The sequence below is a fragment of the Quercus suber genome, unplaced genomic scaffold (genome assembly GCF_002906115.3).
Source record: "Quercus suber isolate HL8 unplaced genomic scaffold, Cork oak 2.0 scaffold_152, whole genome shotgun sequence".
In the NCBI taxonomy this organism is placed as follows: Eukaryota; Viridiplantae; Streptophyta; class Magnoliopsida; order Fagales; family Fagaceae; genus Quercus; species Quercus suber.
In genome coordinates this window covers 444,892-460,219 of record NW_027069613.1, presented here as the reverse complement: position 1 = coordinate 460,219, position 15,328 = coordinate 444,892, and the positions used below count along the sequence as shown (strand labels likewise).

The 15,328-nt window shown below is 33.8% G+C and overlaps 1 protein-coding gene across 1 annotated transcript; it reads right to left on the bottom strand.

Annotated features, from left to right (window-relative positions):
- Window positions 1-380: 380 nt before the first annotated feature.
- On the bottom strand, window positions 381-5,326 carry LOC112020020 (subtilisin-like protease SBT5.4). Its single transcript, XM_065777280.1, has 12 exons — window positions 5,189-5,326; window positions 4,880-4,989; window positions 4,669-4,766; window positions 4,444-4,533; window positions 3,810-3,884; window positions 3,044-3,152; window positions 2,028-2,571; window positions 1,538-1,635; window positions 1,175-1,420; window positions 956-1,070; window positions 613-826; window positions 381-499 (listed from the first exon to the last, which is right to left on the bottom strand). Exons 1-12 carry the CDS (start codon window positions 5,270-5,272, stop codon window positions 381-383), a joined length of 1,902 nt encoding a protein of 633 aa, XP_065633352.1. The 5' UTR covers window positions 5,273-5,326.
- Window positions 5,327-15,328: the final 10,002 nt, after the last annotated feature.

Here is a 15,328-nt window from a genome sequence, read left to right as displayed (position 1 = left end):
TCAAATTCACAGCTATGTTCAAAGAGTTGGTTTCAACTGTGAACTTCAACATTGAAGAATCTTGAGTTGGTTCAACATGGTATATAAAATGTGGGTTATAGTTTTTTTTTTTGAGAAACTGTAGGTTCAAGTTTAGTTTAACAATCCCTCTCAAAAAAAAAAAAAGTTTAGTTTAACAAGTAAAATCTATTGTATTCTATCCACAAAATAAAAAGTTAAAATCTATAGTAATTAAAAACTTAAGTTAACATTAAAAAAAAAAAAAAAACTTTTAAGTTTGAATCCTTCTTAGCCTAACGATGATGAGTACATGTCATTTGTCAAGGAGTAGATGTTACAGGAATACAGGGTTTAAATCCCATCGAATTCATAGGCAAAGCCTAGGAGATCGAGAGGGACCAAATGGCCCACCCAAAAATTCCTGAACCATAGGCAAATGGTGTAGCTTCGACAGTGGATGAGTCCAGAATTGACTTCCTGGTGTTATCTTGGGTTTTTGCTGGAGTTGAAAATGGAAATGGAAAGATTAGAGGTGGTGAAGAAGAATGTGTGACACTTCTCTGACTTCACAGCACGAAGGATTTGCAATATGAACTTAAAGAGAATGTTTACCTGTAGTCATGATTGCAGATTTGATAGCTGATGGACTCCAGTGAGGGTACCGTGTTTTGAGAAGGCCAACAATGCCAGCAACATGAGGACATGACATGGAAGTGCCAGAGAGTACAGAGTAAGGAAACCGGCGTTTGTCATTATCTAATCCAGTGGGACTTGCTGCTTCGGTGTAAGCAGCAAGTATGCTCACTCCTGGTGCAGTGATATCAGGCTGCAATTAACACAAAGAGTTAAGCACATAAGAGAATCTGCACATGATGCATACTTGAAAATAATGCCAAAAAAAAAAAAGAAGAATGAAAAAAAAGAAGAATGTTGAAGATTGAATTGCTTAGCAGACCTTGAGAATTGTTGGCTCAATGGTACTGGGTCCCCTAGACGAGAATGCAGCCATAAATGGTGCTGGCTTTACTCCTAATAGTGTCTTTACATCAGTAACGGAAGCAGTGGGGTTCCTATTACAAAGAAATATCCATTTGTAACAATTATAATTTGTTAGAAAATAATCTTGTGTCTAACTAGTTCAAAAATGACTGTAAGAAGTGAAAAAGATGAGTACTTGGTTCTATTAAGGTAAGCAAATATGATTTGGCCGTCAGTGTAGTTGATATGTGAAGCAGGTAGCACATGAGGATCAGCTGAAAGATCATTCCCATCAGTCACATTATTAGCCAATATCATACCTACAGCACCTGCCCTAAGACACTCACTGCCCTTTTCAACTCTTGCATTCTCCCCTCGTAGACACAACACAACCTTGCCTTTTACCTTTTTGGGATCAAGACTTCCAGCAAAACAAAGTAGACTACCAGGAAAGATTGGGAAAAAAAAATGGTAGAGAATTGAGGAAAGGTAATCATACAACTTGATATTACAAAATTATGTTTGCGTTAGATTGAGGACATGGAGTGGTTGTGCTTACGCGGATGTGGTGGATGTGTTTGCATAATTACCATTTGCAGCACTGATCAATGGATAGAACTTTCCACCTGGTACGCCTGAAGCTGAAAGACTTATTCCCTAACAATGAAAATTAGGAATGTCACTACAATTGTTTTTCATGCTATGAATAAAGATAACTTATATATCAAAAGTTGCATTTGAAAGAATTTAAAAAAAATTCCTGGTCTTTCCAGAACTAGTTTATCAATAATGCTCTCTTGAATATGCATTATATGGGAAAAAAAATGGTAGGATTGAACTCCCACCTATTCCAACTGCAATGCCAAGGGCAAAGCACTTTAGTATTAAGAATCATCTAATTGTTGGAGATTCAATGTTAAGGGCATAGCTGAATAAGCGAACAGCTTAGAACTTAGCTAGCCACAACTCACTTTCGTGTTATATGCATACTGAAACTAATCCCTTGAATATTTTTATGCATGAACTGTGAAAAATAAGATACACAATACCTCGATTTGCTTCTTGTCGCCAAGAGAAACATAGTTAGCAAAATTCCTGTCTGTTGTACTAGCCCCAACTGTTAAAATCCATGGAGACACATTTGATAGAGTCTCCGGAGTTGGTCCATCATTGCCCGCTGAGCAAACCACAGCAATATTATTCTTAACAGCATGGAAGGAACTTATTGATATCCCATCCCTGAAAAATTCAATGCCACCAGCGCCAGCAATAGACATTGAGAGCACATCAACACCATCACTTATTGCAGCATCAACGGCAGCCATGATATCTGCATCATAGCACACACCATCCGTATTGGGGACTGGCCAGCAGACCTTGTAGGCGGCCACACGGGCTCTTGGTGATCCACCTGATGCAGTGCCATTGGTAATGTTAAGAATACTAGTGTGGGGTACAAAGTTACCACCCGCGGTAGATAAGGTATGGGAGCCATGGCCGTCCAAATCACGAGCAGAGTTAAGGGATTTATTAAGAGGAGTTCCTAAATCTGCTGCATAACCTTTGTTGAAGTACCGAGCTCCAATCAACTTCCTGCATACATAACAATTAAAATGGGTGAAGCCGGGCCATATTCAAATGTGAACATATGAGAATAGAGTATAAGGAAGCCTTTCTTAGTAGTAATACAAGCAAATACCAGATTGACTTAACAAGAACGACTAGAGGGTGATTTCTATCTAATCATATTACATTAGAAGCCATTCCATGTGGTTCTTTGCTTCGAAAATTTACTTAAGCATTTAAGACATGATAATTCCCACGAAGTTAATATGAACTCATTTCTGTTATCCAAATCGAAACTGTCTTTTTTTGGTTTCAACATAAACTTCTTGATAGTAATCATAAACTCTTTCAATATGAACTCATTAAGGCAATACACACAATCAGATGAGGTATTTCCTATTCAAAATTTGTTAGAGAAAATTGGCAAGAGTGAGGGAGGGGGGGGGGGGGGGGGGGGGGTGTTAGAGAAAATTGGCATAAGTGAGGGAAAAAAGAAGACCTGTTGCAACGAACTCCATCTTCATGGCCAGGTTGACAGATGCCACGCCATTTGGCTGGGACGGGACCCAACCCAGTATCTTGGAAGCTTCTTGATTCCGGCCAAGCACCTAGCACAATCCCATTGAAAAAAGAGGGTACACCATAAAATGTCAAAACAAAATAGCAATTAACATAGGAAAATTTGCACAAATATTTTTTATATATACATGTGAACATATTGCATATGTGTGGATAATTGAGATTTATTTCTCTCGTGATTCTAACAGTTGAAAGTTGTTAATGATAACAAAGATAAGAATAAGTGAATGTGGATGACCTAAGCAATGGAGGAATTAATAGAGAGAGAGTTACAACCATAATACAAAAGGTATATTTATTATATATATATATATATATGGTACTATGGGTTGTTAAAAATCAAACATGCCATGAATCTCTAGTATACATTATTTTGTAACATGAGTTCAGCACGTTACAATCTGAAAAATATAAAATTGGGTTGGTCAAATCAACTAAGAAACGTCATACGTTGGTTTGAAATATATCAAAATTGACCTGATAATTGATCTAATGAGTTTGGAGTCACATATGTTCATGTCAAAGCAGTAATACAAAGCATATGGTTTTCATCATAGCCAACTTTAAGGGCTTGTACAAAGAAGTTAGTTGGGCTAGAAACGTGCATGCAACATTTTTGTATTTCTTCACACTTTGTGGAAGGAAAAAGCAATCAATCTTGAAGTAAAAGAGAATATAAGACTTACCGGTGTCAAGGGTTCCAATGACTACGTCTTCACCATACCTCCCTGCTTTCCATGCTGATGAATCAGGAATTTGTCTGATGATGCCGAAAATATCAACAGTGGGTTGCACAATGCTCGCACCCTCGAGACGACACCTGCACAGAAAAAAGAGGACCTAATAGAGAGCACCGGTGTGGTGCCGGCCAAATACCCTCCGAAGGTCAAGTCAGAAAGAGTGCTCACAACTCTAGAGTGCTAGAGAGGGTTAATTATGCGTACCTTGGCTTATGAGGGTATTGGGGCTTTTATAGTGGCTTGAGATTGACATCCCTTCCTTGATGCGGAAGTCTTTTCCTTATAGGACTCTTCCTATGGAGTCCAAAACGTGATGAACAAGTCTCCTCCTTACGCGGAAGATTTTTACCAAGTATACCAGATCTCCGAAGTCCTACTAGCGCAAGGACTCTATTTGGGCTCTTACGAGAATGGGCCAAAATATCCCTCCTTAGGGGCTCAACAGGCCCATGGACAATCTAGCCCAGCATAATTCAGCCCGTCTGTGTCCGGCCCGTTCACAATAGGTCCGTCCATATAGGGCCGTGCAAACGATGGATCCGTCTACTTGGGCTTAAGAGATTTTTCCCCTTTCATTGTCCATCCTTAGTAAGCCCAAGAAATTCCCATGACCGGGTTGTGTGCAGTTTTCTTGGTAGGTTTGGGAAGACTGATATTACTTTTGGATCCTCTGCAAGTGAAAACACAGCCATTGTCAGACATGGTCCCAACTGCATAAATTTAGCTTGCAGCAGGGATAGAAACAGAGGAAAACAGAGCCATCAATATAAAAATCCAGAGAACTGAATTAGATTGTATTCCTCACTTGCAATCTCTGCTGCTTCTTTCTCATCAAGCATTGCAGCAAAACCATTGATATGTCTTGTATAAGAGTAAATGATTGCATCCTTAGCCTTCACAGTACTGTGGAAGAAATTTATAAATAACAAAGTTGTCATTTTTATTCAACATTGACCAAAAAGAAAAAAGAAATAGGAACATAAGTTATACAGGACGCCTGTTATCAAATTTTATACCTTCCTACGAATGATCCAAGCAAGTCTAAATGAGAATTCGTCACAGTGTCAAGTTCTTGCAATGAAGCATCAAATAGATGCGATTGTGCTCCCATGTACACAACATAAGACTGCACCAAGAAGTAAAAATTGAGGCCATTGATGAAACAGTTATAGAAGTCTATCAAATACCCAGATCAATACTGGTAATGACATACATTTAGAACTTGAAATTTTATTCACATGCATAAAATATCAAAACCTTTTCATGGAAACAGAAAACATAGAACTTTGAATGACAACATTGATCAGAAACCAAAATGTTGTTACCTTTTTAGCGCCATTGGTGGTGGTATGCAAAAGAAAGAAAACAACAAGGGATAAAAGAAGCGAGGGGAGAAAAGAAAGGGCCATTTTTTTTTCCCTATCAACTCTCTCAAGTCACAAAACCAAAGAATAAAATTTTGTGACTGGAGATAGTAAAGAGACTCTGCTTTATAACTCAGTTTTGCTGTGTCTTTGGACGATACAGATAATTGGTCATCCTTCAATAACGGAAAGTAGAATGGTTTTGCCATTTCAGGACGATAACCTTTCAATTGAATATAGTCAATTTAGACAGAATGGGCTTCTGAAAAATAAAAGAAATAAAAAAAAAATAGACAGAATGACTTTGCGATTCTTTTTTATTCAAATACCAAATTCCTTTTTTTCCAAAAATGACACGTACAGTTGTTACATGGTTGGAAATGATGTATTCGTGTTCTGAAAATAAGAAAAAAAGTGTTTCTGAGTTTTGTTGTCTAATTCTTTGGCCTCAAAAGGAGGAGGAACTAGGAAGAGAGAAGAAACTTTCTTCTCATTTTGTGTCTGTGATGTAAATGTAACCGCCATTACTCTAACCCGTGCTAAAAATGGAACAAGATGACCTCCTATTACCTACTGCCTTTTGGAACTACTAGCTCGTATTTTGATCAATTTTGTAAGAAATTATTTATGTCTTATTGATTTTATGAATACTATTATTGTTAGTCACAGTTAATCTATGAAGTTTTCTACTAAAACTAAATTTAAACTAAATACATTGGGGGAAAATTCTTCTAATTCATTCAACCAAGAAATGTCACCAAATCACACAGTTCACATTGTCACCTACAAATTTTAATTGAACTAAAATTAGCCAAAAACAAATCCTTACCAAGTATATGCATCATACGGAATATCCAAAATATACGTTGGCACATAATATGAAAAAATAAGCCTAAATACATTACAATGCTACATAAGTAAAAACCTATACATAAAATCTAAACAAAATATTTAAAATGAACATAATATTTTGAAAATTAACATACCTCTCAAAAAGAAGACCAAAGATATTGTGAGAAAAATTATGGAATTTAATTTCTAAGTCCAATGAAAATGAGGATTTATATTGGACAAATGTGGAGACAAATAATATTTACCTAATTCATTGAATCTGGCTCTTGCAATTCTGCGTTGTAGTTAGTTTTATGCACAAAATTGAAAAGTTTTCTTAATTCTTATATTTTCCATGACTTTTTAGATCCATCCGTATCAATTTAAAGCAATAAGTTATAAATATATAAAAAATTTTGCGTTTTCCCATTTTAAAAAAAAAACATTTAAATAAATGCATTTGTCATTACTTAATAGTTTGACATAAATGCTAAATGTAAATAAGGTGGAAGTCTAAATGAAAAGAATGTCATACAATGTGCCACTTGGCAGAACCTCATGCTTTCTCACATGAGGTCTCTGTTTTTATATATGTTAGGACATATGTGGTTCACTTGTTAGGAACATATGTCAATATTTTATGTAGTTGGCTAATCCTTTGACAAAATGTACTTTACTTGTATTTTGGTAGATCTAGGATGTGTTTAATACTTCAAGAAACCTTGTTTCAAGTTCAAGTATTAAAGCCATGCAAGTCTGTCCAAGAATCAAATGAGAAAGTGCTGAATTTTAAAGCTCGATAGCTGCTCGACACCTCTTTGACACCTGGCTATTTGTCGAGCTCTTCAGGTGATTCTTATCGCAATCTCGATAGCTTCTTGATAGCTGGTCGATCGATCGAGAAAACTTCTGTCCCCTCGACACCTTCTCGATACCTTCTCGATAGCTGTATCTATTGAGATTCATTAAACCTCAACACCTTCTTGACACCTGCTCGACACCTGTTATCTGTCGAGGTTACGGAAATTCAGATTTCTATTTTTGGGCCAGGCTTATGTATTTGAGTAGAGTTTCTTTTCTCACAATCCTAGACCTATATAAGGCTTATTTTAGAGGTCGTCACATAAGAGAATACAAGGAGAACATATGTAAAAGGTGACCGATGCCTTATTCTCTTTGAAAGAAGCTACTGCGTCTTTACGCCTTAGGGTTTTGTAACCAAGTGCTTCTTGATTTTCATTGTTGATGAAGTGAAGAACTTTGCAGCCAACATTCTTCTTCCTTAAGTTGGTGAGTGAGTCACGTACTGGGATTCGTGCAAAGAAATTAGTCACGTACTGGGTTCCGTGTATCATAAAAGGGTGGCGTTCATATATTGAAGAGTTCAGAGGTTCTGAAGCAGTAGAAGGTTTTTGCTGTGAGTTCATCTACGGGGATTGTAGAGTCTAGGGACAAAGGTTTTGTACTAGATCTGAAACTTCTCTTTACTATAGTGAATTGCTTTTCGGGAAGGTTTCCCCCCAGATTTTTTACTGTGAAACTGGTTGGTTTCATTAGTTTTCCTGGGTCATCATATCTTATCTTATTTACTTTTTTTGCTGCATGATTTTGACATGATATTGATGTTTGTTTGTTTTAACAAAGTTTATTCGTAATAAATCTAATTAACAACTTGGGTTTAAAACTTATTAATTCTATCAACTGGGGTCTAAATTTCCCAACAATATATACTAGCTGATGTCCTGTGCGATGCACGGGAACGATATAAATTTATTTTAAAATATTATATAAGAAATTATTTTTATGACCATACAACATAAGCTCCTCCTTTATTGATTATTTCCTTACATGGTTAAGATAAATAAAAAGCTAATATGAAATGTTGCAACATATTTTCAAAAGTAAAGTAAATCCAATCAGTGCTCTTATGTCTATCAAATATTGATATGCATGTCGAAAAAAAAAAAAAGTCATATGGTAGACAGGGCTTCAAAATTGCGAATCCTAGTTAGTTGAGTTTGCAAAAACTGTAAGTGTTAATGTAACTTTAACAAAACACCAAAAAGAAAAACACATGGGTAATTTTAAGAATTTATTTTGATCAAACCTCTGTCAAAGAAAATATTTCTTTTTAATCACTATCATGAGTACATCACTATCATATTTTATGAGTACATCAAGGGTGACTATACTTTAGCCTAAGCGAAGATTCAATACACTTTTAGGCATGTCATAGCCATACATATAGATACTCTAACCAAGCTAATTGCTGAATTAGTACAATTATTAAATTAGTACCTATAAGCTCAATTGTATGCTCATCCGAGGCACTGACATTTGTTGGGAAGATGTCTCCCAAATTCTTGCATAGTAGTTGTAGTAGCAACATCACCATTAGTTTAGCAAAAAGAAAAAACATTACCGTTAAGCCCAACAACCGAGTGAGAAAAAAACATTTATAAGTGAAGGGGTTGATCATCGTAAACATTTATCATTTGAACTGCGTTCTCGAGTACGGTTAAGGTTTAGTACCATTGGCCTATTAAGTCTTGCTCTATTACAACTATCAGTATCATCGATCATTGCTATGTCACTAAGCTTTTTACTCCTATGACTTCCACCTCCAAATTTCTTTGACAACTCTATGTTTGTGTAATACATCTATGCAATCTTTTTCTTGTACATGATCATACGCCTTCTTTGGAAAAGGTATTTGAAAAATACTTCCCTTGTTTTGTTTTTTTTTTGTTTTTTTTTTTTTGTTTTTGTTTTTGTTTTTGTTTTTGTTTTTGTTTTTTTTGTTTTTTTGTTTTTTTTTTTTTTTCCAATTTGTCTATATCTATACATATTTAAAAGCTGAAGCGTAGTATTTATTTTTACTACACTCTTGTTAAGCTACATCAGCGGCCACATTAGTTTTTTTTTTCTTTTTCTTTTTCTTTTTTCCTTCCTTTTGCAATTAGCATTTTCCCATTTATTACACCATCACATTATATCTCTCTCTCTCTCTCTCTCTCTCTCTCTCTCTCAATTAATGTTTCCCTAAATTTTTTCTTTCCCATAAATTCAATTGACCCTTAATTCAAACTTCCTTCAACTCTATGACTCTCCTCTCTTCAATCAAGCAGTCATGAAAACCATTCAATTGCCACCTTGTTATAATTTTTTTTAACGTAAATTCAATTCACTTTTAATTCAAACTTCCTTCAACTCTATGACTTTCTCTCTCTCCCCCCAATCAAGTAATTATGAAAACTGTTCATATACTATTATAATTTTTTTTTTTTTACAATTGATTTGTTGCCTACATATATTTGCAATTGTTCTACCCCACTTTTGCAAATTTGGAAAGTTCATCTCAAGTTAGTTCTTTTTCTTTTCTTTTCTTTTTTTCTTTTTTTTTATCCCGCATATTTTTAGGTTTTCCCGGTTAATTTTGTTGGTGATGTGCCATCGAAGATCTCAAGTACCAACAACATTGGTTCCATAAACCAACAAAAATACTCTCAAAGCCATGCTGAAGAATACAATAAAAGAATTGTAGTGGATCTAGCTACTATAGTTTATTCAAGTCTCACTCTCTTGGAGCTCATAATTGGAAACTAAATGCAGTTGTAGAAGCAATAAAGGAGTTGATACTGATACTTTTGAGTTACGTATGAATAGGCTTCATTGGAGCTGTTTTTTCCATTGCTACAATTTTTTCATATAATGCTACTTTAAGTCCATCAAAGAAATGTACAGGTCTTTATGTATTACATTGAAATGTCATTCTTGGTTTTTTTTTTTAAAGAATCTTCTTGCTAGAATTTTCGTGGTAGTGATAGTTTTCCCTAAATCATTATCACTAAGAAATTTAAAGGTTTTGGCATATGTCAATATCCAATGACCATTAAAACTCCAACGAGAAGTGGTGCATTTTGCACTGAATCTATGTATGCTACTTATCACAGGATCATAAAGTGGGTGATAGAAGAAGAAAAATATCCAATACCAACGTTGATTTCTCTTTTGATTTTATCACTATCAATCAAATTGAGTTCCTTTTATGACAAACATGATGAGCATTGACACTTCAGGAATTGTTGCACAATAGGAACTGCAAAAAAAAAAAAAAAAAAAAAAAAAAAAAAAAAAAAAAGAGTTTTTCTTAGGGAATAGAAGTAGGGAATCACCTTGCATTTCAGTATTTGTGATCTTTTTAGTTTATTTAGTACCTAACCTATTCCTTATTTCTTTTTTCTTTTGTTGTTCCAATTAGCTATGGCCTATCCGAGGTGGCAAGTGATTGACAAGCTGAAGTTCGCCAAATTTGTAGAAATTTATTTCTTTCATTTTTTTTTCTATTTGATTATAAAATTTTGAGATATCATTTTTGTGTTTTGATATTAAGGAGAGAAAATTTGGATTTTTATGAGATTTTATTTACTTATTTATTTTTAAACTTTTGAATCATGGTTTTGTTGGGCTTTGGATTTCGGTTATAAAAGAGTTTGTATACATTTTTTCTGTTTGATATGAGGGTGAGAAAATTTGGATATATATATATATATATATTCCTTTTAGGTTTTGAATCATAGTTTTGCAGGGGTTTGGTTTGGGAAAATTTTCACATTTTTGTGTTTTTTTTTTTTTTTTTTTTTTTTATGTTAGGAATGCTATAAGCATATGGATAATAATTGGTGTATTGAGATTTAGTTAGTTAGTTACAATTCTAAACATGTTAATCACATTTAGCACATGTTGGAATTATTAATGCACATGGGAATAATAGAACCAATAGGATGAGGCATATTAATCACATTTAGCACATGTTGGAATTATTAATGCACATGGGGAATAATAGAACCAATAGGATGAGGCCATGTGGCCAATGAGATTAGAGTTAGTCTCTATAAATACATGATTGTAATCCAATATGAATATCAATGAAGAATAAACCAATTTGTTAGTGCATTAGTGCATATCTCTCTCTCTCTCTCTTCTTAATCTCTCTATTTCTCTATGGAGGGTGACTACCTCGAATTAAGTCAATTTCCTACAATCCCCATCCATTCACCTATAATTCCCATCAATCCCCATTAGGAACCACCGGGTTCCTAACAAATGGTATCAGAGCCGTTGATCTTGAGATGCGCAATTGTGATGAAAGAAAACTTTTGAAAAAAATACAAGAATTGTTGAACAAAGCCTTAGAAGAATCCAAGGATATTTCAAAGAAGATGAAGGCCTTGGCTGAATCTAATATGGCCATGAAGGAACAACTTTCAAGAGTGCAAGAGGATCTTGAAAACATGTTCGAAGAAGAGTTACAATCTCTTGATTCAATGAAAGTCGAAGAACAAATCAAGTTCCAAGAATCTACTACTGTTGTTACAAGCCGAGATGTTGATTTTTGTGTCAAAGTGGATGATGATGTACATGTACATACTGCCCTTGAAGTTCAGTCGAAAGAACCAACAAAGAAGGTGATGATGATCTTCCAAGAACCCATTCTTGATGCACCAATGGAGGCTTCCATTCAAGAGTCTATGATTCAAGAAGTGGCAATCCAAGTGTCGGTGATCCAAGAATCCAAGATACAAGTGCCAACAATTTTAATGGTTCTAGAATCGAATGAGGTCTTGAGGATACAAGAACATTTCAAGGTTGAAAGAACCAATGAGACCTTGAAGATTGAAGAACCATTGAAGGCTCAAGAATTCGAGCAAATTTTGAAGATCTACGAAGAAGAAACCTTCATATGCACGGGATCGCTTGTCAAAGAGAAATGCATGAATATGGTGATCAAAATGTCACTACAGTATTGGTCCATTGGAAGATCTCCTTTGATGAAGATGCTATTTCACAACAACACCTTGTGGGCAAGGTGTTTTCAAGGGGAGGGAAATGTTAGGAATGTTATAAGCATATGGATAATCATTGGTGTATTGAGATTTAGTTAGTTAGTTAGTTACAATTCTAAACATGTTAATCACATTTAGCACATGTTGGAATTATTAATGCACATGGGGAATAATAGAACCAATAGGATAAGACATGTTAATCACATTTAGCACATGTTGGAATTATTAATGCACATGGGGAATAATAGAACCAATAGGATGAGGCCATGTGGGCCAATGAGATTAGTGCTAGTCTCCTATAAATACATGATTGTAATCCAATATGAGATATCAATGAAGAATAAACCAATTTGTAGTGCATTAGTGCATATCTCTCTCTCTCTCTCTTAATCTCTCTATTTCTCTATGGAGGGTGACTACCTCGAATTAAGTCAATTTCCCTACAATCCCCATCCATTCCCCTATAATTCCCATCAATCCTCATTAGGAACCACCGGGTTCCTAACATTTAATTTATAAAATTTTGAGATACGCTTTCTATATTTGAAGTATTAAAGGTAACCTTTTTTTTTTTCCTTCAAAAATGTGGATTTATTGTATTTTAGATCTTGAAAGTAGTTGTTTCATTTTTTTTTCTATGGCTTATCCATTTTTTATATACATTTTCTACGCTTTTGATATTAGAGAGAGAAAGTTTGGATATTAAGAAAATTTGTCAAATTTCTAACATAGTTTATGTACAAAATTATATCAATAAATATTATATGGGAAATAATATTTTTATGCTTCACCTTTTGAGTTCTTAATTAAGATTGTTTTGTTTTTTATTCTTTCTTGCAACTTTACTTTAAGTTGATGAATCATTGTATTTCTTATAACTCTATTTTGGTTTAATACTTTTTGGTGTTGTGTTTTTTGAGTTCCCTCTCTCTCTTCTCTCTCTCTCTCTCTCTCTCTCTCTCTCTCTCTCTCTCTCTCTCTCTTATAGCTTTTGTTTAATTATTTTTTGAGTTAATACTTAGTCATTTTAGAAGTGAGAATTTGAATATATATCAAAACACAATCTTGGCTAGGTATTTGCATGTGCCTATCAATTATTTGAGTAATATCAAGTGTAATTTTGTAATGAGTTTTGATTATAATGATAATCTCCTTTAAGAGAATGAGAAATTTGAATAATATATTTGAAACTTAAAAAGCTTAGTTGTAAAAAAAAAAAAAAAAAATTATGAAACATAACGCACTATAACATAATTTAGAATAATATGGACCACTTAACATAACAAGTTTAGAAATTGTTTAATTTTTTGTGAGAGTAAATTATCTTCAACAAATTTAGGAAATAAAATTATACATTATATCAAAATTACAAAATAATTATTTATTCACACGCATCACGTAGGTCCACGACTAGTCAATCAATATATATATAAAAGGAGAGACCTTATGCGAGAGTGCATAAGCTCTCGCCATGTGGCGCTTTAATTTTGCATTTAACTTTTTTAATCTCTTTCATTAAGTTTTTTTAACTGTTACCCAATAGATCACACTAACTTATTTTTACTGTTACATAAAATATGGGCTATTATTGACAATTACTCTAAACAATGGACTACCTTTTAAAAATAAACTAAACCTTATAAAAAGCCCAATCCTATTTATTACCTTACATATTATGACCTAGGCTTGACCCTCCCGCGTGTAGGTGAAAGGCTTTGCATGTTGTAAAATCTATTCTTTTATATATCCCCATCTCCTTAGGAATCAAAAAGTTTTGCTTCTATAATTTCTCTCCCAATATTTACATTTCATTTCAAAAAAGTATGATCATTTTCAAAATTTCATGTTCCTCTTAAATAGTTTATTTATTTATTTATTGTTGACTCCCAAAATATTATGTTCATTTGAAGTATTTAGTTTAGCTCTCTAAAAACTATTTATACTTCAATAAAAAATAAAAAAATAAAGCCAATTGTTAACCCACAGAAAAAAATATATATATATATATATATTGATTTGTTGTTCAATCCCATAATATCATGTTCGTTTAAAGTATTTAGTTTAGCCGTCTTTATAAATTGTTTGTAATTCAATAAGAAAGGAAATTAAAAAATAATAATTGTTAACATACAAAAAAAATATATATTGATTTGTTTGTTGAATCCCAAAATATTATATTCATTTGAAGTATTTAGTTTATAATTCAATAAGAAAAAATTTATATATAAAGAAGAAGAAAAAAACAGTTGTTAATCCACACNTTATTAAAATTATGGTTTTTCAATCCGGTTAGGATGTAACCAAATTGGATAAAATAATAAGTAATTGGGATATTTATTTAGGGTTTGGTAACACCAATTGGGAGAAAACATCAAGATTTGGGATAAATCAAAGAATTAAAATCGTTAAGATTAGGACTTAGGCCAAATTTTGTGCTATTGCTGTTCTTAATGATTTTTTTTGTCAAATTGAAGTTCCACTTATCAAATTAAGAAACCTAATTACAAGTTTGAACATCTAATTGGATGAGGTGACCAGTTGACTTTAGAATTTGAAATGAAGAACCTTTGAAAGGCAACGAAGATACTTGCTATGGAATTTGCACAAGATAGAGTGAATGGTAATGTTTTTTTGACGCACAAAAAATGGGGTTTATTGTGGATTTGATTAGTTCATGTTTATTATGAGTTTGGTGGTAAAAGAAACTCTGATTTGAAAATGAAGGCTTCAATTGAGGCATAGACCAGTAAATGGCTTGCCATAGATTGATAGGCTCTTATACTATTTGAAAAAAAATAAAGATAAAAACAAACAGGATTAAGAAAAAAAAAACATGATCTATGTTATTTGCTACACTATGTTGATTTGATGCATTACATAGAGGTGTTTATATACACAATATTGAGTACAAATCAGTGGTGTGGACATTTGAGCTAGAATTGGACCACATGCCAATGAAATTATTGCCGGAGACAATTCAGTTATTGACAAAACTGCATTAGGGAGATCATACGGCAATGAATTATAATGTGTCAAGCAAATTGTCCTCAAGTACCATATTTTGCAATTTGATCAGCCAGTGGTTGCTTCTATCCCAATGAAACCAACCCCTACCCAAATATATAATAATACGCTAAAGTTTACAAGCTTAGTAGACAATAAAATGGGCTTCTAATGCCAACAATGACAATTCAGTTGCATGACTTTAACGGTGTTTGGGCTGAACCAGTTTCATTATTTTGTTTTGACCATATGAGGTGTTGTATCTGCCTAAGCTCTAGCATTACTTCTCTCTTGGCCGGCCTCTCATCTCCCTTCTTTTTGATGCATCTCAATGCAAGCTCAGTGAATGCTTGAATATCTTCGTTGCTTCCTTGACTTTGCACCACATCATCAACAATATGCAATATGCAATTCTCTTCCA